Here is a 24,952-nt window from a genome sequence, read left to right as displayed (position 1 = left end):
ATCAGAACAAACAATATCATTTACCTGTCAATCAATGAATTGAAATTCTTACTTCCGTGACCCCCAACTGGCAGAAAGATGCAACCAAATCAAAGATTTCTAAAACGACGCCAAAATATTGTATACCTTAGAAACAATTGGGCAAAATAAGCTCATGGATGTCCAGTACAACCTTTCTCCTGTCTGTAAGTATAGTAAAATTCAGACAGATATTTGGCTGCGAATTTTTGTCAAATTTGAAGGCTGTCATTTACAGATTCACCGCTTGTTATAAACTAAGAGATACAAGCGGTTCCGAAGATTTCTCGGTTCCAGTCCTCGTTCAAGCTGACCGCGAATAATTTATTCGGCTCCAGACCACCAACTTGCAGACCGCGTAAAAAGAAAGAAAGAGACGCGACAAAAGTAGGTAAAGTTTTATTCCTATTTATCCTCTTATCTGATGTGAGGGCCCCCTGTACTCGAGTCTGCAAAGCAAGCAAAGAACCGCATTCAAGTAGTTCCTGAAGTTTGTAAGCAGGGTGGTCTTCATCTTCACAAGTTTGTTTCAAATAATCGTCAAGTACTTGAATCAGATCAGTACTAAAGAGTGAGAGAGCAGTTGATGCCATCCTGGATCTGCCATCCAAACAACTTCCGCTAGAGAGAGTTGTAGGAGTTCAGTGGTCAGTGGTGTTAAACTGCTTCAGTTTCTACACTGTTTTGAAGGATCAGTACTTGAATATAACAGGATTGTTGGTGATGGTAACTTCTGTGAACTATGTAAACTATCCTCTTGGATTTCTGGCTCCCTTGGTCATAAGAGCAAAGAAGATGTTGCAAGAAGTGTGCAAAAAGGACGTCAGCTGGGAAGAAACTGCCGAATAAAGTCTGGCCAAGGTAGGAGCAGTGAAAGCTGGATCTTCTATGCCTCAAAAAATTTCCAAGATGTTTCGAATTGAAGAGAACAAAACAAGGGAAGAAGTATGAGTTACACAATTTTGCTGATGCAAGCACATTCCGATATGGACAATGCTTCTATCAAAGAGTGAAGGACGAAGATGAAAATGTGAATGTCTGATTGGTATGGCAATACCAAGATTGGAGCTCACCTCTGTACTTGTTTCATCGAAAGTAGGCATGATGCTTTAAGAGCAACTTTGAGACTTGAAAGGTTGCTCACGTGACCATTTGGAGCGCCCAGATTGGTCACGTGACATTGTGTTTCTTTTTGTGGGCAGAACAACTTTCCTTTCAAATGAAGGATTACGGGTGAACTTTCCACCGTGGGAAATCAGTTGGAAAGGATTTGAGCTCACTGATTGTTGATGACATTTTGAGCTGAGGCGGAGATGTTTTAAAAGAGTTTGACCCAGGAAGTTTTAGAGCAACAGGATCAAAGTACAAAGTGAGCAGTGCGATGTTATAGTTTCAAACGTATGGAAGACCTTTTGTCAAACGGGGAAAAATCTCCCTCGCCATACTGCAGCTGCTAGGGGGCAACCGAAAAGGCTGGAAGGCCCAGAACTAGATTAAGTTTAGCTGCTGATAAAATTTAGACTTTCGATAACTTACAAGACGAACCAACTACTGATTTGATCAACACTGTATTGCTAACCAGTAACGAATGTCCAATTTATACACTGGAGATGAAGCCAATTATCTCCATGATGTTTATTATCAGGTAGATTTTAACTCAGTTTTATTCATCTGTTGTTATTTTGGTAAGGGCTGATGGTAAATCGCTTAGCGTTCCTCCATGAAATAACCCTTGTAAAAATTTTACCGCGATCGCGCCGCGAACGTGCCGCGATTCGCGCCGCGTTTGGCCGCCGCGATTGGCGCGATCGCGCCACGATTGAGCTTGGATCGCACCGCGATTCGCGCAGCGATCGGCTTGGATCGCGCCGCGATTCGTGCCGCGATTCGCGCCGCGATTCGCGCCGCGCTTCTGGCCGCCGCGATTCTCGCATCGCGCCGCGATCGCCTAAATCTATAAATTTAAAAACAATTATCTTGGCGTTTTGCATACCGACAAAACAAACACACAGACTGAATCGAAACAACATCATTTATTTACAGAAGCTTACAGAAAAAGACGGCCAGTTTCGCTGCCGAGCACAATTAAATTTCGCAAAGCCGGAGAGCGTGATTGAGTCTTTAGTTTACAAGCAAATAAGTGAACAGTTCTTCTGTAAAATGTGAACAACACATACATAACGGCAACTAACCTTTTACTCGTGCTCAAGCGAAAGAAGATGCAATGATGTGATCTACCAAACGAGCGAACTATCTCTTGCATCTGCGAAGAAGCCGAACCGTCGAAGATGCGCTTTCTTTTCCCCGAAGCTTTTTTAAATAATACAACATTTAAGTCCCAAGCATCAACAGGTACAACTTTGCATTGAATGGTCCTTACCGTCAAAATGTTTTCCTCTTTCCACTGTTCGAGTTTTGCATTTTTTTTATATTCACAGTTTAGCTGTAGTTCAGTCAACAAAGTCCATGACGAAGCGACGAAGCGCTAGCTGTTGAAATTATAAACAAGCTGTCGCTCGAATTAACAAAACAAATTCTAGCAGTTTTCACAGAGACGCTTTTCCCTCAAGTTAGGTCGCTTCTAAACTCTTGTTATTAACAGAAGCAGCTAAAAAAGAACACATTTTTCCAGTCCTGATTGTGAAGAGAAAACATACCAACTTTCTCGAAATAAAATTTCTTTTCTGCTTGGGATGGCGTAGCGATTGCGTGTACTATGCACTACGTGACCTAACTCAGCCAATCGTAACGCTCAGTTCACGACACCTTGCGGCAAAAGGCGGGAAAGGACTTCGATGTGTGTGGTCTACGATCGTGGTCTACGGGAAGGTAAATATAAAGCTCTAAAAAAAGCTCATTCTGACAGCCTCTTCGGAGCCACAATTAAATTAAATGCCATATAGAGGATTTTTCAATGCAAAAAACGCAATTGCAGCGAATTCCTGATTGTATTTGCATTCGGAAGAAAATGGCCGACAGAAATTTGTCATTGGATTGCTGAAAGGTATTAAGGTTCCTCAAAGATAAGAAAAGAAAGAAACAAAGTGTTTGAAAAGATTAAAAAATAGGCGCCTACAGGCGTGTGTGACTACTGCTAAGACGATGAAAATTACGAAAGTAGAATTGGCATATATATGCGGCTATATTTATTGTAAAACTGTCGGTCAGAGTGTTATATGGTGTATAAATCAGTGCTAATCAAGAAGATAATAGGAAGAGACTGCATATGAGCTAAGTAGCCCATCAGGCTGAAGCTTATCCCGGTTTCCTTAGCATTTAACTAGAAGTGTTTCTATTCCCCCTGGATGGAATGCAAGTCTATTGCAGGGTTACCCCCTAGCAGTCAATTTGCCAGTTCCCATTTCATTAAACACCTGGGTGAAGTGAGACACCATGAGAGTTACGTTTCCTGCCCAAGAACAAAATGCCGCACCAGAGCTCGAACCCCGACTGCTTGCAATTGATCAGTAGTTCAGCACACTAACCATTAGGCCACTGCGCCTCCCACAAAAGTAACCAGAAATCGGCTCCAAAATACAACCCAAAAATTATTGGATAATCAAAAACAGTTTCAATTAATTTAATAAACTTTAATATCAAACAAGAATGATACAACAACTTAGTGAGATCTATTTAACAGAAGTTGCTACATCGTTATTTTGTATATCTATATAACAAGAACAGAACATAATTATTCAAAGCATTGCAGAACAATTCATATTTGCTTTTGGTTTGCCTTTAATAGAAGCACAATAGGTTTGAATTTCTCATTTTCTGATCTTGAGAAGTCAAGTGGATAGTGTTCAGCTACATATCATAGTATCTACAACTGTACCCATCAAGATATTATTGGTGTTCGAAAAGGTGTCCGCGTTGAACTTTTTAACTTATATACAAATGGGTTCTTCTTTTTACTGTAATCGGTCAAAACTTCACACTTTCTTGGTGAGAGGCACACTGCTCTGCAGGTTGTTTGTTTGTTCATTTCCTTGTAATTGGCAATCAAAGGACTTTTTTCATTGTATACACAGGAGAAAAACTGTGTTTGTAACAGGAAACTTTCATTCATCTTCTATGCCTGGAAGTTGTTCAATTACCTGTAAATACTTAACTTAAATGATTTGCAATAAAGAAATAATTATTGCTGAATATAGTAAATAAAGATTGCAATATTAGTAAAATATTACAATTAGAATTACAATTAAAAAGCGGATATAAAGACTAAAATCTCAAATAAAAGCGTACTGTGGAGTTGTATATATGTAAAAGTACTTGTATTAAAGCGATTGCGTGACTTGAACTTTAGGCTGCGAGGGCTTGAATGATGAACACTGTAGTTTATCGCTTATTTGATCGAACTACCACGGTTTACGATCATTATGTTTTAATACATCTAACAAATCACAGTTCTGGAGTAATTATTTTTTAAAAAAGAATTTTTGTAATGATTCACCACAGCTTTCACATCGATAGTTTCTCGATCACTAGAAGATTTAATTCGACAGTAGAGGTCAATAGCAGGCACTTATTCAGATTTGTTTGCTACGTAAACGGACACAATATTATATTATTACCATAGTGGGAGAGGGGATCATGTATTCCCCTAAAACTTAAGCGCGAAATATTCATCCGCAGTGGCTGAATTCTCCTAAAGAGGTGTTCAATTTCTTCACACGAGGCTAATGTACTTTGCAATTATGGAGTTGGAGTATCGGCAAGCGCACGTGTTGTTTATCACGCGTGGTCAAATCAGGTTAAAATACAATACATATTCGTCGCACACTAATAACTGGTCGAGCTAAAGGCATAAATGTACTCACCAAACCTTTTATCTGATCGGTTGGAAGCAAATGAGAACGCTGTGTGATGTTGTAAAATATAAAACACTTAACTCGCGATCGAACAATCCGTTCCAAAGCTGAGAGCGAAGCGAAGCCGAGAAATTTGTCGTATACTTTCTATACCGACCTAAAAGCTGAAAAATTCTCACGAAACTTTTCATCTGTTCGGTTAGAAACAAAATACGAAAGCTGTGAGAGGTGAATGTTGTAAAATATAAAACACAGACCTCGCAATCGAACACTACAAAGATGTTAGTTTGTCATCGTAGACCATCGGTAGGCCATCGTTGTTACGAAGTGTTACCGAAGAGACTCACATATCTGTATTTCTTTGTGCTGATTGGCTCCGAAGTATACTCTATTGTTACTTACTTACTTTCGGGACGGACATGACAGCAATAGTGACTACTGGCGCATGCGCAGTAGTCACAAAAACGGACTGTTAAGAAATAAAAATTCTTATCTTTTAATTTATCTTTACTCATTATCACGCGCCGCTTTGTCGCGCCAGTTCGTCTAGACTAAAACTAAATAAAACTTTTCTCGTGGGAATCACGTCCTCACGGCTCACCGTCACGTAATAAAATGTTTTTCGACATTTTAAATCAAACTAGTTTTATAACTACTTTGATTAGTACTTAAATTTTATTTCATCAATACAAGTCATGATTTGCGTTACGACCACAGCATGATTTGTGAGAGTTTCAAAGCATATTGACTTTCTCCCGGTGATCGAGAAGTGAGTTCTCGCCGGGAACACTTCCCGAGATTTATTCCAGCCCCCCAAATCGCGGTGCGGTGGTAATCAATCGCGCCGCGATCGCACTCATCACGCCGCGATCGTGACTATCGCGGCAATCGCGGCGCGATCGCAACTATCGCGGCGCGTTCGCGTTCATTTACAATCGCGTCACGCACGATCGCGTCGCGATGACAACAAATCGCGGCGCGATCGCGTCAGTCGCGGCGCGATCGCGGTGAAATTTTTACAAGGGAACCCGTGAACGATTTAAGTCAAGAAACTGGCGGTATTTATCTGTTAGACCTGAAGCATAGATTATATATAAATTTTCTTGCAGAACACAAACCATCTTTTATTTGGTAAACAACATATATCTCTGTAAGTACAGTAATGTTGCAAATAAAGACAAAAATATTGAAAGTTGGTGGGTTGTAAAATTGCAGTTCTCATATTTCTATAATTAGTAACTCGCTATCAAAACATCTCTATTTCTATAAATACAAATCTTGGGGTTGGTTGGAATTGCGGTCTCAAATTTTTCAATGACAAAACAGTAGAATTGGCTTTTATCGATTTATGTAAAAAAAATGCAAATAACACAAACATGTTAATGAAAACGGTTGAAAATCACAGTTCTCAGTAATCTTTATAGTTACGTCGTATGTATCGTATTACTCTTGTGAATAATCTGAAACAAAATTTGCTACACTTGCTCATAGTGACAATGCATTTTCTTTGCTATTTTCGATTTCGACTCGAATTCTTTTAACACAAACTGAACGTGCAACTTTTTACACACAAAAAACAGTTTAATCGCACGCATGCCCATGTGTTCACCTTTTCCCATGTTTGCCTGTGGAGGGTCACATTTTACATGTATATTCTAACCACTCCGTTATAAGTTTTCTTTAAGCTTCTTGTTAATTAATATTAATTAATTAACCAACTATCAAAACTTACCCCATAGCGCCTTAGTGGTGTAGTGTTTTAGTGGTTAGCAAGCAACAGCCCTGTTAATCGTCACAAAAGTACACTCTACTTAAAACCATTCCTTTGATTATTCGACAATATCTGTTTTATACTGTTCAGGTGTGCAAAAAACTGCCAGTGTTGTGTTACAAACAAACAAAAGATTGAGTTACGGTTTTTTAACATCTTTTATACTTAGTGAAAGTAAAATATTAAGCTAATAAACATGAGACATAAGCATGATACTTTCAATTGATCAACTCCACAGCATTCTACAGTGTCCATTGAGATTCTGAGTTAATTTACTGTTAAACACAATCTAGCCCTCATTACTGGGGATTGTTGGTGCGGTTGGCAGGTGACATTAATATACAGACGAGACAGGGCTAATTGCAAGTCGTACTTTGTGTATGTCTTTATTTACCAACCAACAATTATTGCGTGGTTTGACCTTGTCATCTGTGTACCCTTACATTGTTACTATTACTGAAACTGAGTTTACAGACTAAGAGACACTTAAGCATTCAGTATTGTTATGCTCTTGTAAACAGAACATGGTAATTTTTATATAACTGCACTGCCAGCAATGCAACTCAATACACATACATCATGATTCATGCATGCAGATGGTTATAAGTTTGCTAATTTTACCCCAATTTGTTTAATAAGGGTCAGGTGTGACCAGTTTAGGACACTTTGATGGAGATAGTACTGAGAAGGGATTAAAAGGCATGATTGCATCTGTAAATCAAATTTCCAAATCAAAGCATAGCAGTGGAAGGTAGGTAAAGTCAATAACTTGTGAATTTAACAAATTAAAATCTGCTTGTTTTAGAGTGTATAATAACTGTTGACAATCTTAAACCACAGGACATTACAACAGAATGTCCAAGTCTCTCTTAGTCTTTGTGTTCAACCAGAAACCCATAAGGGTTGAAACGTGTAACTCCCTATGATTCGCATTGTACAAAGCATTTGCACATTCGTTTACACTAAGTACCATATTTGGAAAATTACGAGAACCATTTAACCAATCAAAATTACTATGTTTGGATTAAATTCACAGCGCGCGCTAGCTTGCGCTCGATGGCGTAATCTTGTTTTTGAACAAGCTTGGTTGAATAAAGTTAAATTTGGTTAAATTCTCCTGTTTCATCTTCTTGAAGTAGTCTGAAGAACTTCGCTTCAATACACTTAATGTATTTCTTTAGTTTCTGTAAGAAATTTACAGCGTTTAGGTCGAAATTCAAGCAACTTACCGCAAAACCAAAAATTATGCTCCATGTGTCATTTCGTGTATAAAGCATTCGCGTACAAATTTTTTATGTTTCCAAATATGGTACTTAGCAAAATTGAATATTCAAACGCTGTGCGCGCGCGTTACACATTTCAACTCTTATGGGTTTCTGGTTCAACTGAATTCAACATTTTGACAAATTGAGTAGTGTTTTGCTGAATTCAACAGTTCGAACAATTTAGTGTTTTGACAAATTCGATAGTTTGAACAATTTATAATAAGTGTGGGCTGCCTGTGATTCGCACTAATTTTCACGCCATTGCGGTTAACTGCAAGTCGCTGGTGTACAGACCTGATTTATCCTTTCAAACACCTTGCTTCTATGCTACATTTGTCCAAAACCGAATACTGCTTATCGCCATTCAATTGCAAGAAAATGAGATGCTTTATAAAAAAAAAAAAAAAACAGTCAAATTAGTTCTCGCAATATTGTGCCGTGTGCGACCAAACTACACAGTTCAGCTTCATTCAGTTTTACTTTCGCAAACTATTTATTGAAACAAAATACTGTGGGAATCATGTGCTTTCCAGTCCGAAAGTAAGTTCAAGAACTCACAAGCCGAAATGGAGTTAAAAGTGTTTTGCGACTCGCTGATTTTTTATGCTCTGTTTTGGTTTTACAATGTGCTTTTTTATTATTATAGATGCTTTTCTCTTTCTTTTTTTTCTGATGAACCTTTTCTTGAGTACTGTTCATTTTAGCGAATTTATTTTGTTTGGCAGTAAGCTCTTATAGCAAACAGATCATTCTTCACTCTTGCCGTAGCTTAGCGATCGACTCAACATTGAATGCGTGCATATAATACAAACACATTTTGCAAGAAAATCTTTGTAGATTTTTTTTAATCAAACACATTAAAGTAGGAAAAAAAATAAGTTATTTACCAGCTAATGGTCGGTCCGGTCACAGTTTTTTCGACGTTTTTGCTTGTTTACAAGCTAAAATGGTAGAATAGGGGTTATGTGGACAAAATTTGGAACCACATATTTGTAAACTCTCAAGGGACTTTTTTAATTTCTCAAGGGATTACTTTCCGCTGTGGGTGATCATTTGCGATCTCGTGGAAAAAACGTGACTTGTCACATTTACAAACGTTATATAACAATTTTAAAAGTGACATGTCAGCTTTCTTATCTCAACGCACGTGTGTCTGAAAGGCGATCTATAAAAAGCGTCGCACAAACAATGGATTGCGTAACTAAAACACGAATAAATAATCACTAGCACTTACATCGTTTAAAAATTACAAACGTCAAAAATAAACCATACCAAAAAACCCGCTCTTTTCAAAGATATTAGTGAAGTTAAAACAAATGCAAGAGATGGGGGCTTCTTTTAGCTTAGGAGCGGTTAAAAATTAGGCCAAATTTGGTCGCTACATGCAAGCGCCATTCTATTTCGTCATCAACCTAGGTAGTTAGGGACGAGACCTAGCGTTGACAGCAATGTTGCATGAATCGGCTTTACAACATGCGATCGTATCTACGCAGTTCGAGTGGAATTTCAGTCAAAGAAAGCAAAATTCTTTCGTATTTCATCTTCAAATATAATTCGAAAGCATTCACTGTATATATGGCTTTTGTTTAATCCTGGGTCTTGATATCCGACCCTCGCAGAGCCTAGACAAAACGCAGCTTGAGTGTAACCATTTGTTTACGCCGCAATTATATGCGCAATGTTTTCTCCGACAGTAGTCGGAAATATCCGTATTTTTTTTCGTGCTTTTTCGTGGAGCAATCGTAACGATACGGCCTTGAACACATTGAACAGCGGTCTACCTATAACAATTCAAATATGGCGTCGCAAAAACAACATTGTGTCTAGATACCCGGCAGCCGGGAAGTGTTTTCAAAATACTACATACCCGGCAGTCTGAAATTATTCTAGAATTTCCACGGAAAAACCAATCCAATCCTCCTCAAAACTATAGATCTTTGCTTAGAAATGCCAAGCGATTTCAATTATAGTTTTGGCTTTGTGTTTGAGGAAATTTTCGAGCTTGGGCATACTACAAAATCTTGATTCTTCGACACTTAGAAAAAATTCGTACTCTGACTCCGGTGTCAACTCTTATAGAATAATTTCTACAAAAACTGAAGTTGAAACCCTGCGAGAGTATTCGATATTTGCTGAGAAATGCGAAGCGATTCTAAATAATGTTTTGCTTTTGTTGTGGACGAATTCTCTTGGCTTCGGCGTACTATAAAATCCTCGACTCACGGGCACGGTTGTTCAAAAGACTAGATACCCGGCAGTCAAAAATTCATGAATAATCAATACATTCAATATCCACAAAAATGATCATGGAAACCTAGCTCCCGAGAGTATTTCAGTATTTCAATTTTCGGTCGGAAATACCGAGCGAGTTAAACGTTTTTACAATGTCAGTTTGGTTTTGCACAAATTGTACGAACTTTATGTGACTCACCGGGCACGATTTTTCAAAGACTACATACCCGGCAGTCAAAAATGCTTCCCGTTTTTCCATCAAAATTTCCATTTGAACCTGCTGAGATGTCGGTGTAGAAATACCAACCGATTTTCCAACTTAAGGCCTCAACAATTGCCTCGGCAAAGTAGTACAAAATAGCTACAAAACGCTTGAGCGTTCGGTGACGAAAGTCCGCCACCGATGTAACTTCCGGTGTGACACTTTAGTGGCGTGACCAAGGTGGCACGTGGTGTTGGTTTTCGCGCCAAAACGAACTCAGCGTTGGAAGCGACGAAGTTCTTCTGTAGGCTAAACGGCTTAGCGTTGGAAGCGACGAAGCTCTCGGTTAAATAGAAATACAAAGCGTTCCTCTATATATAGTCACTCAAGTAGATTTTTTCAAATTCAGGGGATTTGACCCCTCAGTGAGGAGACCACTCTCAGATCAGTTCGCAACGTGTGCCTAATAGCGTCGAGGTTCTGTTGATCTAGGTCTGGGTCCTACTGGACCTAGTAACTAATAAGGGTATCCCTTTTTTAGGACTTTTTCAAAGCGCCGGTACTTTCGGGGTTCTATAGGTAGGTAAAATACACGTTACGTTCGCGGAACCGTGAATTTTCCGGGGCACCGTTTCTCTCGAAATTCTACGGTATATCATGGATTACGGGTAAAACTGGGTTAAATATTAAAACTTTATTAGAGCAAGTCAGTGTACATTTCCAAGTTAATACGGAGTTAAAGTTCGCCTTAAACATAACAACAATCAAACATAATAACAATGTTGACCTTAAACGTTTTGAGATTAACGAACTCACTAAGTAACAAAAACATACCTTAGCCTATACCTTAGTATTCCTAGGTTAGGCAGTCGTCATAAAGAAAACTGTTTCTTTTTCGTCCATTTGACTGATTCAAGAAAAAGCAATAGTGTTCTTATGTTCATTTTATGTGCAAAACCTATACAGTAAGGACGGTCACTCTCTAAATGAACAAACATCCCTTGAAATCAGTCTTAAATCTTTGGAAACACCACGACTTCTCATCCGGAGGGAGTTTTCTGAACGGCAATAATTTCTTGGAGTCTCCTTTGCGTCTTTTGGATTTTGGAAGGCCAACTACTGTCAATTCAGCGCCTTTAGGTCGACCCCGTTTCATCATTTTGGGTGGCATTTTTATGAAGCTATAATTTGAGTTTCCTTGCTTTTCCGGCCCACTTTTAACATCAGTCTCCGATATTTTAGGACAAAATTCTCCTTTTATTGATTGTTCAGAGATTTCCATATTCATTTCTTCAGAAGTGTCTGGCCAATTTATCGAATCCTGTGTTATTTCCGACTTGACATTCAGAGCTCCTTTGTTTGTTTCAGTTTTAATTTGTTCCCCGGGGGGTACTCGAAAAGTTTTGTACGGGGAGGCTCCGCCCCGAGATCTAACCCCTTACCCTTTTATATACCATTTTGATAGAAAAGGTACCCCTTTTGTATACCTTTTATTGCAAAAAGGCACCCCTTTCATATACCTACACGACATCACATTTACCTAAAACGGGATGTTTTCTTGTCATTTTTATGTAGCGCTTAATAAATTACGACGATACAGCCAAAAGTTGCGTCTGCTCGAAATATTTAATGTAAAGGCCTTTTAAAATATCATTATGACAGATTTCCCTACCCTTTCATATACCTAAACCTGTGAAATCCCTACCCTTTTATATACCTGGAGCCTAAAAAAGGTACCCCTTTCGGGGCGGAGCCTCCCCGTATAGGCCATTATAGGGAGTACCCCCCCCCCCGGGATTTGTTCAGGAATGTCTGATGCATTATCAAGGTTTTCAAACACAACTTGATCGGTTATTTCGTTTTGATCCTCTTCAGCAATCTCACTGTTACCTACTGACTCAACTTCAGGAATCGCATGTTCAAGAGCTTTGGCCGTTTAGCCCACAGAAGAACTCCGTCGCTTCCAACGCTGAGTTCGTTTTGGCGCGAAAACCAACACCACGTGCCACCTTTGTCACGCCACTAAAGTGTCACACCGACGGTTACATCGGTGGCGGACTTTCGTCACCGAACGCTCAAGCGTTTTGTAGCTATTTTGTACTACTTTGCCGAGGCAATTGTTGAGGCCTTAAGTTGGAAAATTGGTTGGTATTTCTACACCGACATCTCAGCAGGTTCAAATGGAAATTTTGATGGAAAAACGGGAAGCATTTTTGACTGCCGGGTATGTAGTCTTTGAAAAATCGTGCCCGGTGAGTCACATAAAGTTCGTACAATTTGTGCAAAACCAAACTGACATTGTAAAAACGTTTAACTCGCTCGGTATTTCCGACCGAAAATTGAAATACTGAAATACTCTCGGGAGCTAGGTTTCCATGATCATTTTTGTGGATATTGAATGTATTGATTATTCATGAATTTTTGACTGCCGGGTATCTAGTCTTTTGAACAACCGTGCCCGTGAGTCGAGGATTTTATAGTACGCCGAAGCCAAGAGAATTCGTCCACAACAAAAGCAAAACATTATTTAGAATCGCTTCGCATTTCTCAGCAAATATCGAATACTCTCGCAGGGTTTCAACTTCAGTTTTTGTAGAAATTATTCTATAAGAGTTGACACCGGAGTCAGAGTACGAATTTTTTCTAAGTGTCGAAGAATCAAGATTTTGTAGTATGCCCAAGCTCGAAAATTTCCTCAAACACAAAGCCAAAACTATAATTGAAATCGCTTGGCATTTCTAAGCAAAGATCTATAGTTTTGAGGAGGATTGGATTGGTTTTTCCGTGGAAATTCTAGAATAATTTCAGACTGCCGGGTATGTAGTATTTTGAAAACACTTCCCGGCTGCCGGGTATCTAGACACAATGCAAAAACAAAGCGTCGAACGCATATTTTGCTGTTTCATTTGCTAATTTTGCTGCCGTAATCGACTGCCTCGAAAGGTCCTTGCAATTTTAAAGTATAGAATTGTCAGATCTCGCTGAAATTTGCACTGTTTATTTGTGTAATGTTAAGGAATATGTGCCTAAATACCCGGCGCGGACGAGCCATTTTTGACAAAATTATATGGCTGCATTTCCTCCGCGAAGATAGGAAATTGTTAAACTAAACTACAAAGAAACTGTAATGATAAGTTCGAAGAACAATGCACAGGATAAACCTTCGACTCATACTTCATGCAAAAACGTCGATATCTCGAAGAGACTTTGATTTACTATACGGACCTCCCAGCCGGCAAATAACATATATGTCCGTTTATCAATGAAAACTTAATAAATGTAAACTTTTTGCTCTGTATTGAAATGCTTTAACAATGAGAAAAAAGAACTTCGAAAGTTCGAAAGTCTCACTTGCTGTGGTGAAAAGTTAGCTGAATGACCACCAGTGACAGCAGTAAACAGTCGAAACATTCTAGTAAATAGTCGAGTTTGTTATTCTCGTCCTTGTTTTAAGGGTTTTTCTCCTGGTTCTCTGGTTTTCCTCCCTTCGCAAGAACCAATTAACACTGCTAAATTCCAGTTTGAACAGTCACGAGGGCTACGGGTTTGTTACTTGCAACCCTTGTTAAAAAAGTCGATTTAACTGAAGTGATCTCACAGCAGGCGAGAAAAACACTTGCAAATGTCACTTCAAACCAGTAATTTTGCAATTCTAAATTGTGCGAATTAGCCAAAAAATAATGACAACATATACACTGCAGATTGAACGTATAAAGTTTTGTGGATAAAATCAAATTACCTTGTTGTCATGCTTTATTCTTTAATGTTTGTCCGTGTCTTATGTGACCAGGTTCACAAAAACGTGACATTGCATTTTTAGTATAAATTTAGAATTACAGATTGGTAGAAACTATTTCCTTTCTTCGCCAAATCAACCCACATAATCTAACCACACAGGATTTACATCATGAATTTCCTATATGTCACACCACCACACATTGTATTAGAATCATAAGAATTTCCTTCTATTGTTTGTTTCCTTATAAAAGAAGTGCAGTTAGTTAGTTAGTTAGTTTAATTCAGTAGTTCAAAGTGTTCAAGACCTGCACTTACAAGCTGAGGACCCCTTGGTCAAGTACAGTACTATTCCTTGTGACCTAAGTCTGTGATTCATTTCACTCAGGATTTTGGTATGTCACATTTGACCTTGTTATTATGTTTACAGTTTAGGTTTACTAGTTCAATACTACAGTCAACATGTACTTATCTTAAGCCAATTGTCTAGTCTTTGCTTGAATCCTCTGTTGATTCATATCCAAATTGTGTCGAGAAGAACATTGCATATCTAGTTTCCAAAACATTGCATTTACATGAAACTCATTTTGTTACACAATACTGCAAGAGTTCATTGTTGAAATTAGATATTTCACTGTTAGTCTAGCTTTGTTTAATCCAGCTATGACGACAGATGTTGTCCTGTCACAAAGTAACAAGTTTACAGTTTTTCTTAGTTTTGTGTCAAAGAATCATTTAAATCGCCATCAAGATTAGTTTATTTCATTGTTTTGCTGTGTTGAGCTATTATTCGGTATATAACACTTGTTTTTAGTTACTTCACATTTAGTTCTAAGAATAGCTCTCTAATAAGTGTCAGTTTTATTTCTAGATAAGAGGATTAATATTTTACGTAGTGTCATGCAATGTTTATTGTTTTGTCATGCAATACTTTGTAGGAATTTAGTGAATGATCATTTACAAGACTCTAGTTACTATTATTTCTATATTATATATTGATTATATTGTAATATTTTTAGTGATTTGCTATTGTAATTTATTCTTTTCAGTTTGCAATCACCCTTTTTCTTTTTGTAATCTGTATTCCTGCATAAATAAATTTTATTGTGGCTATAAGTCTGATTCGTTGTTCACTAACAACACCAGAACCTGCCTCGGTCACATTTGGCGCTGCGAGCAGGGTACAAAAAGAAACCAATTTAAAAAAATCAGCAATTTTAAAAAAAGGGTGGTTGCAATAACAGCACAAGGATCAAATCACCATGACTACAGAGGAGTTATCAACCAAAGTGGATGAGTTGACCAAGATGTACAAAGAGGCAATGGAAGAACTAAAGGCCCTGAAGGAATCTACCAGCCCGACTCAAGTGTCATCCTCAGAACCAGCAACAGGAAGTGGCACAAAGCAGACATAAATTGTTGTCTTTCCCCGAGACAAGAAGATTAAGAACTTCACTGGGAAAAAGACAGAAGGCGACCAACCAGTTGAAGACTTTATAGAAGAACTCAGGACAACCTTCGAAGCAAGAGAAATGACCTCACCCGAGAAAGTGGACTTCATAATGTCTCACCTGGATGGACCAGCTAAAGAAGAGATACGAATGTACAGCAAGAAGGAGCGAAGCAACCCAGACTTTCTTCTAGATGTTCTGGCACAAGCATTTGGAGAGAAAAGGTCCAGCTCCCAACTCCTGAAGATGTTCTATGAGCGCAACCAGAAAGAAAACGAAACACTTCGAGGGTACTCGTACAGTTTGAATGAACTACTCAAGCGTGCCACTAAAGCAGATCCGAAGGCAGTCCCCGACCCAGAGAAGACTCTACGGGACCAATTTGCAGACAATGTGAGGGATCCCTTTCTTAGGAAGGAACTGAAGAAGTTCATCAGAGAGCGTCAACCCCCATTCTTAGATTTGAGGGAGGAAGCATTACGTTGGTCAGAAGAGGAGGAAAGACCACAGCGTATCATGCCCAGGCCCCAATCATCACAGGAAGTAGCGGCTGACATCCCAGATGAGAGTTCTCAGTGTAGTGCTAGCTCCACCACCACCCCCATGGATAAGGTGTTGGAGGTCCTGCTCAAGCAGCAGAAGTCCCTAGAAGAACTGACGAGTTCGATTAGAGATATCAAGCAGCCAAGGACCCATATCCCGCCCAAGGAATGGAGTGAACGGCGCCCTGATATTGTTTGTTTCAATTGCAACAAGAAGGGACACATTGCTAGAAACTGTCAGGTGAATAATGACCGTTTTGTCAGGAGAGGACCACCACAAGGTAGACAGCGCCCTGACAAGTCGTCAAACTAACTCCCTCTGCCACAAGGAGCCAAGTGACAGCAGGGGACAACAATGGCTCAAATATGGATATGTCAAGCATGTACGAGAAAGCAGTTGGAGAGTGCCCAGTGACCTCAGTACGACTGGGTGGAGTAGACGTACCTTACCTCTTGGACTCAGGATCTGAAGTATCTACTACCGGCGATTGGTTAAGATTAACAGCAGCGAATGGACTGGAGATTCCATATGTCGGATACGTAGAACTGGACGTTGAAGCCTTGGGAGTCATGATCCCACAAAGAGGAATTTTAGTTGTTAAGAGTCCAGCGAGTGAAGAGGCCAGGCAACGTAAGAAGATAACCCCTGGATTAATTGGAATGAACATTATTTCCCAATTGCAAGAAACTTACAAAAATGGAAAAACGGAAATTTCCCCCGAATGGAGTAAAGTACTGAAGATTGTTTCCTGTGCCAAACCTATTTCAGTACGTGGTTTTGCGAAAGTAGCCGGCAAGTCCCAGGTTAGAATTCCAGCCGGATCTGTTTCTGTTGTCCGAATAACTGGATGGCATGGACCCCAAACGAGCAACACAGCTGCGCTTGTGGAGCCATTAAGTGGACAAACTCCGGGAAACTTGATTGTCATAAATACAGTTACCTGTGTAGTTAATGGACAACTTCATGTAAGAGTTGCAAACATTACTGGTGAAGATGTCTGGCTTCAACCCCATACAAGAATAGGAGTACTACATGAGATTAATGATGTTATGGATACTAAAAACACTGTTGACTTCAAGAGAGTTTCAATTAATGAAGAGATGGTGTTTGTCAGAGAATCCACAACAGAACAAGAGCGAACACAGCCCTCAGCCTGTCCAATTGATCTGTCAGCTGTAGAGTGTACACCTGAGCAAAGAGAGAAGCTTGAGACTCTGTTCCAGAAACATGCAAGTGTCTTTACAGAGAATGAGAATGACCTTGGATACACAGAAACAGTCAAGCACAAGATCCCGACTATTGACCAAGTACCAGTTGCACAGCCGTACAGAAGAATCCCACCAAACCAGTTTCAAGAGGCAAAGGACCATATACGAAAGCTCCTGGATGGTGGCATTATTCGAGAAAGCCATAGTCCTTACGCCGCACCTATTGTGCTTGTCAGAAAAAAGGATGGATCCCTGAGGCTATGCGTTGATTACAGACGTCTTAACACCAAGACAGTAAGAGACCAGTTCCCTTTACCAAGAATTGAAGAGTCTATTGATGCTATTGGAGGTGCAAGATGGTTTTCAACGATGGACCTCGCAAGTGGGTTCAACCAGGTTGCCATGGACGAGGAAGACAGGCACAAGACCGCCTTCACTACGCCATTCGGGATCTTCGAGTATAACAGAATGCCAATGGGCTTAACCAACAGTCCCGGGACCTTTCAGAGGCTTATGCAAACCTGTTTGAACGATTACATCTTTCAAATACTGCTCGTGTACCTTGACGACATCATTGTGTATTCCAATACCTACGATGAGCACATTAAGAGACTTGACAGAGTCTTTACACGACTCCGAGAACATGGTTTAAAACTCAAACCAGGGAAGTGTCACTTCCTTCAATGTAAAGTCACGTACGTTGGTCATCAGATCTCTTCTGATGATATCACGACAGACCCTGAGAAGACTCAAGCTGTGTCAGAATAGAAACTGTCAACAACTGTTAAAGAACTGAGATCATTCCTTGGATTCTGCAGTTACTATCGCAGATTTGTCAAAGACTTTGCAAGGATTGCCGGACCATTACACCAACTAGTTAACAACTGCCTGCATGAGCTGAAAATGGAAAAGAAGCTTAAAGTCCCATTTGTGAAGAGGTGGAATTCAGAACGTCAAACCGCATTTGATGCATTGAAGATGAAATTGACCCATCCCCCAGTACTTGGATTTGCAGACTACAGCAAGCCATTTATCGTAGAAACAGATGCCAGTCATGTAGGACTTGGAGCAGTCTTATCACAAGATTAGGATGGCCAGCGCAAAGTCATTGCTTATGCCAGTAGAAGATTGAGACCAAGTGAAAAGAACCCAAGAAATTACAGCTCCATGAAGTTTGAACTGTTAGCATTGAAGTGGGCAGTAACTGAGAAATTCAGAACCTATCTCCTTGGTTCTAAATTTGAAGTTTTCACCGACAACAACCCGTTGAAGTACTTACAGACCACTGCCAAGCTTGGTGCCTTGGAGCAGCGATGGGCAGCTCAACTGGCCTTATTCGACTTCTCAATCAGCTACCGAAGTGGACGATCTAATGCAAATGCTGATGCCTTATCACGCCAGCCTCTTGAATCAGTGACACCTGAAGTAGAAGATTCAAAGGAAGATGAATTATTACACATCGAGTCTATAGTTACCCTAGCAACTCCTGTACCACCTGACCTGAGCCATGCTATTGTGAAGACGCCTATCCCAATTGAAGTAAGACGAATGGCAGCACACGAATCAGACCATGATTTACCAGCAACTGACCAGTCAACTAACGATGCCAATAAGAAACCAACAACAGACGAGCCAGTAATTGCCACTACATCATTCCCAACTCACACGAAAGAAGAACTTATCAACATGCAGAAGGCTGATCCTACAATTAAAAAATTTCTTAAGTTCTGGGAGAGAGATAAGAAACCTACCTTTGCAGAGAGAAAGCAGCTTTCCCACCAGTGTTTCACCCTGTTACGACAGTGGGATATAATCACCAGAGAACAAGGCCTAATGTACAGAATTGTTCAGGATCCCAAACTTGGAGAACTGAAACAGCTTCTGTTACCAGCCACTCTGAAGAACAAAGTTATCACTAGCCTGCATGATGATATGGGACATCAAGGATTAGAAAGAAGCCTTCAGCTGATCCGTGATCGATGTTATTGGCCTAGAATGTACTCAGATGTAGAGAGTTGGATCAAGAACTGTGAAAGGTGTACCTTATCAAAGATGCCAAACCCCAGGATCCGACCACCCATGGGAAATCTATTGGCAACTAAACCACTTGAAATACTAGCAATAGATTTCACAGTCCTTGAGCCAGCAACTGATGGGAGAGAGAATGTTCTTGTAATGACGGATGTGTTCACAAAGTTTACTTGTGCAGTCCCAACAAGAGACCAGAAAGCTACTACAACAGCTAAAGTCCTAGTGAAAGAATGGTTCTTCAGGTACGGAATTCCTGTTAGAATTCACTCGGATCAAGGAAGAAATTTTGAAGGTGAAGTTATTGCAGAACTTTGCAGACTCTATGGGATCAAGGAATCTCGTACTACACCTTATCACCCCCAAGGTAATGCACAATGTGAGAGGTTTAACAGAACGATGCATGATCTGCTAAGAACCCTACCTCCATCTAAGAAGCGCAAGTGGCCAGAACACCTACCAGAGTTATTGTATGTTTACAATGCCACGCCACATTCATCGACAACGTACAGCCCCCATTATCTAATGTTTGGAAGAGAAGCTCGACTTCCAATTGATTTACTCCTTGGAGAGGATGAAGATGTTGACGACAGTCCAATTGATTGGTTAGCAGCTCATCAGACGAGGTTGAGAGATGCTTACCAAAGAGCAGGGGAGCATCTCCAGCTCCAAGCTGAGAAGCGACGAGAACACCACAATGAGAAAGAGTATGATATCCCGATCCAGAAAGGTCAGATAGTATACCTAAGAAACCATGTACGTGGACGTAACAAGATACAAGATGCTTGGGATTCTACCCCACATAAAGTTGTTGATGTTCCAGCAGACCTTTACGGTTCAGTTTACACAGTGGAACCTGTCAGTGCCCCTGGCACAGAAGCAATCTAAGATTGAGTACAAACAATCCACACATGGAACAGAAGGACCCAGTACCCAAACCTGCGAGTAAATCTAAATCCTTAGATCCTAGCAAAGCAACTGATGAGGAGGATGATTTAGATGAGGAGCTTGTGTTAATTCTACCCAAAGAATGCACAGAGACAGCCCCAATACCTCCTGATGGACCAGAGCCTACAGACCAAACCAATGCAGACCCAGCCTGCCCAGAGGAGAGAGTACCTACTGTCCAAAATGATACAGAGCCGGTACCTTCAGCAGAAGTCCCCGTTCCAGAAACTACACCTCCTACACCACCGAGACGAACAAAGAGAAAAACAGCTGGAAAACACAAGAACAAGTTTAAGGAACCAAAAACTGCAGTAACAAGTTCCATAACTATTACAGTCAATGAACTTTCAATATATTTAGTGATATCGACTTTATTAATTCTGTATGGACTATATATTTAGAATTTAGTAATTATTTACCATTAGTACACATGTCGTGGACGACAGTGTTAAGCAGGGGAGTGTGTGACCAGGTTCACAAAAACCTGACATTGCATTTTTAGTATAAATTTAGAATTACAGATTGGTAGAAACTATTTCCTTTCTTCACCAAATCAACCCACATAATCTAACCACACAGGATTTACATCATGAATTTCCTATATGTCACACCACCACACATTGTATTAGAATCATAAGAATTTCCTTCTATTTTTTGTTTCCTTATAAAAGAAGTGCAGTTAGTTAGTTAGTTAGTTTAATTCAGTAGTTCAAAGTGTTCAAGACCTGCACTTACAAGCTGAGGACCCCTTGGTCAAGTACAGTACTATTCCTTGTGACCTAAGTCTGTGATTCATTTCACTCAGGATTTTGGTATGTCACATTTGACCTTGTTATTATGTTTACAGTTTAGGTTTACTAGTTCAATACTACAGTCAACATGTACTTATCTTAAGCCAATTGTCTAGTCTTTGCTTGAATCCTCTGTTGATTCATATCCAAATTGTGTCGAGAAGAACATTGCATATCTAGTTTCCAAAACATTGTATTTACATGAAACTCATTTTGTTACACAATACTGCAAGAGTTCATTGTTGAAATTAGATATTTCACTGTTAGTCTAGCTTTGTTTAATCCAGCTATGACGACAGATGTTGTCCTGTCACAAAGTAACAAGTTTACAGTTTTTCTTAGTTTTGTGTCAAAGAATCATTTAAATCGCCATCAAGATTAGTTTATTTCATTGTTTTGCTGTGTTGAGCTATTATTCGGTATATAACACTTGTTTTTAGTTACTTCACATTTAGTTCTAAGAATAGCTCTCTAATAAGTGTCAGTTTTATTTCTAGATAAGAGGATTAATATTTTACTTAGTGTCATGCAATGTTTATTGTTTTGTCATGCAATACTTTGTAGGAATTTAGTGAATGATCATTTACAAGACTCTAGTTACTATTATTTCTATATTATATATTGATTATATTGTAATATTTTTAGTGATTTGCTATTGTAATTTATTCTTTTCAGTTTGCAATCACCCTTTTTCTTTTTGTAATCTGTATTCCTGCATAAATAAATTTTATTGTGGCTATAAGTCTGATTCGTTGTTCACTAACAACACCAGAACCTGCCTCGGTCACACTTAGGTCATTTTGAAGCATTCGCTGTAAAGCGAAAAGACAGGAAAAGGAACAAGGATGTGTAATGACAATGTAACGATACTCCTCAGTTCAAGAATACAATGGAATAGCCACTCCTTGTATCCTTGTAGTAATTTTCGTCTTGCGTGTCGTGTAGAAAATACCATCGATCTTGATCTTACCACTTCTAGATGTCAATTTTTCTCTGCTTACATATAGTTATTCAGACGTAACTCTCCAAAGTTGATTTGTACATGCAGCTTTGTCATGGGTTATTAATGATGTGTTTCCAATACATGTATTAATCTTGCATACGTAGTATTGTTACAAAAGCTCCGGCTCAGAGGTGACAGCCAGTGAAATTTTTGAGCCCTCACAAACTCCTATAATGGCAGCTTAGCAAGGAACATTTCATAACACTATAAGAAGATATTGCAACCACATGGGACTTTCTGCAGCTTGAAATATTGTATAACATTAATTAAAGGAAACAGATTTTTGGTCCAGTGTCATGTCACAGTTCCTGGCATGCAAGTCTTGTACAAGACTAAAGGACCTCCTGGACAGAATTTTTTTGTAGGCCAAAGCTCATCATGATCGAGTCACTGGTGTTCATTCAGCTAATCTTTCACTTCAGAAAGAGAGTTTTTCACAGAATGTTGGTAATTGAAACTATTTTTAGAAATTTTCTCGGAGCACACAAACGGTCTCTTCATATCACGCAGAGGTACCAGTGATGTTTGGTATGAAAGAGTTAAAAATTTATTTTCGGCACTGGTAGCTACAAGCTGTGTTAGCTTTTATTATAACGCTATTTATTAATCCTTCCCGATCTTCATTTCATGCCTTTTTTCTTGTACTTTCGACTCAGCCCCTTTGTAAGCTTTTTGTTTAAATCAGGTGGTTGTGTCTGTGTTCTTTTTCCTCAGCGAGCACCAAATTAAAAGTGCTATCCACTGTATTAGTATATACTTATTGCTATCATTGGTAAACAAGAAACCCTATGGCTTTATTCTTGTTGTTTAACAAAAGTTGCGTTATTTTGAAGCATGACATACTATACGATATATGATACTCTACTGCAGATTCTTTGGACTGTTTACATTGCTTTGAATGTAGAGATGTCTGTTTTCTTTTTTGAGGGGCCATTTCTCAATAAGGGGCCATTTCTCAATAAGTGTTTATCTATTTAATTTTTGACCTGATTTCAAAAGATGGGTTATTAACACCTTTTATAAAAATGTCAAAGTTGCATAATATATTAACAATGGATTATGTTCCCACTATTTTGATATTAAACGTGGGATGCGACAGGGTGACCCTCTTTCTCCATATCTTTTTGTAATAGCTGTTGAAATATTGGCTATTGCTGTTAGAAATGATAAAAACATCAAAGGGATAAAGTTAGATGGCACGGAAACTAAACTGTTACAGTTTGCTGACGATACAACTATACTACTTGTATTTTAGCTGATTTGAACTCTGCTCAGGCCTTGCTTAAATTACTTGATTACTTCGAGAAAATTTCAGGATTGAAATTAAAAATATGTCATGAAACTGAAGCCATGTGGATTGGATCTCTTCAGGACTGTGAAGAGGAACCACGGGGATTTAGGTGGAAAAAATGTGTCAAATGTTTGGGTATCTTCATTACATATGACGTCTAGCTACTTGTTGAGAAAAATTTTAAACAAAGATTGAAGAAAATTGCAAAGTTAATTAATCTTTGGAAGTCAAGAAATCTTTCCATTCATGGCAAAGTTAACATAAGTAAAGCAGTCCTTTTCCCAAAAACGATCTTTCCAAGCTCTTTTTTAAGCACTCCGTCATCTGTAGTAAAAGAATTTAACTCCTTGGATTTTAACTTCCTGTGGAATGGGAAAGATAAAGTTACCCGACGTTCAACGTACGCATCTGATAACCTAGGTGGTCTTACATGTAAAATGATCGACTATGAAACATGATAAAAGCATTAAGATTAAGTTGGCTGAAACGAGTTATGGACGTAGAGTGCTCTGGTTTTTGGAAGCTTTATACCTTAATTATCTTTTGAGCAACCAAGAAGGATTGTTTTTCTTTCAATGCAGTTGTGATGGAAATCAATTAAATATTTTATCAACCTTTTACCTTGAACTTTTATCATGGTGGTCTGAATTAAGAGAAAGCGCAGACCCTGACAGAGGTTACAAATACATTTTATGGAATAATAAAGAAATTTTGATTGAGGGCAGGACTGTTTTTTTATAGGCATTACTTCAATAATGGTGTTGTTTTTACAAAGGACCTGCTTTTTGATCAGACAAATACTGAGTCTTTCAGTATAGGTTAAATCTTATCCTTTTGTTTTGTAAAGTGTTGATTATCAATAAAAAAAATGATCTAAAATAGTTGTAACTCCTTGTAGCTATTTTCTTTATGGTATTGACAATCTATCGCTTTGTTTTGTTTTGCAAGAGAATTTTGTGATCTTTGTGTGAGCAAACAATCTATGTGATCACTCGCGTGTTTGTATCTTATCACATCACACCTATAAATTTAATTCAATCGCATCAAAACACTGTTCATACCAACCCGTACATTGTACAGTTATGAATTTCCAAATGATAGATCCTTCTGCAAGCCACACAAGACCCCTTAGCACCACACCAGACTGATCTGTTTAGCTTTTAAATCTCAAAGTACTCTTGAGAATGTCCTGTCGCCGGTCGATCTCGATATCGCCTACAAGACTCCGTATGTTAAATTGCTTTTGTGTTGCCCAAACGCCTTAATCAGTTGACAAAACATCACTCACGGGTACTTGAGAAATAGCTTACTTCAATTTGTCTAAGTGGTACGGCGGATGACAATGTTTAACGACAGATTCATTCGGATTAAAGCAAAGCTAGTCAGCGCCTTAAGGATACCCAACTCACCCAACAAAAACAATCTGTTATAATGAATTACTTCTCTGCATAAGTTAAAGGGGGCCAAAGATGTCGTTTTCTACTTACAGTATTACTGTTTGTAGAGGTTTTTAACTTTTGCTCCAACAAGCAAATACAGTCTTTTAATGATTTTAGTCTTTTTCCAGTTTAATTTTTAGACTAGAAACCGTAATATTTACCTGAACAAGAGAATTGTAATGAATGGACAAACAGAAAGAGCCATCCAACTCGTTT

The 24,952-nt window shown here is 39.0% G+C and overlaps 3 protein-coding genes across 3 annotated transcripts in view; all 3 read left to right on the top strand.

Moving 5' to 3' along the window:
* The window catches only part of LOC144632709 (protein N-terminal asparagine amidohydrolase-like), a 112,614-nt gene that overhangs the window by 49,958 nt on the left and 37,704 nt on the right, over positions 1–24,952 (top strand). The window contains exon 4 of the mRNA XM_078491418.1: positions 7,240–7,351. Within this exon, the coding sequence (XP_078347544.1) occupies positions 7,240–7,351 (112 nt within the window). The remainder of the gene's footprint in view (positions 1–7,239; positions 7,352–24,952) is intronic.
* LOC144632713 (uncharacterized) lies at positions 15,102–16,340 on the top strand. The gene has a single exon (XM_078491423.1). The coding sequence runs from the start codon at positions 15,567–15,569 to the stop codon at positions 16,338–16,340; it is 774 nt and encodes a 257-aa protein (XP_078347549.1). The 5' UTR covers positions 15,102–15,566.
* LOC144632693 (uncharacterized) lies at positions 16,394–18,004 on the top strand. The gene has a single exon (XM_078491398.1). The coding sequence runs from the start codon at positions 16,394–16,396 to the stop codon at positions 18,002–18,004; it is 1,611 nt and encodes a 536-aa protein (XP_078347524.1).

The sequence above is a fragment of the Oculina patagonica genome, chromosome 12 (genome assembly GCF_052425735.1).
Source record: "Oculina patagonica isolate OP01 chromosome 12, crgOcupat, whole genome shotgun sequence".
Taxonomy (NCBI): Eukaryota; Metazoa; Cnidaria; class Anthozoa; order Scleractinia; family Oculinidae; genus Oculina; species Oculina patagonica.
The sequence above is the reverse complement of the archived record's forward strand: the minus strand, read 5'-3'. Positions and strand labels throughout refer to the sequence as shown.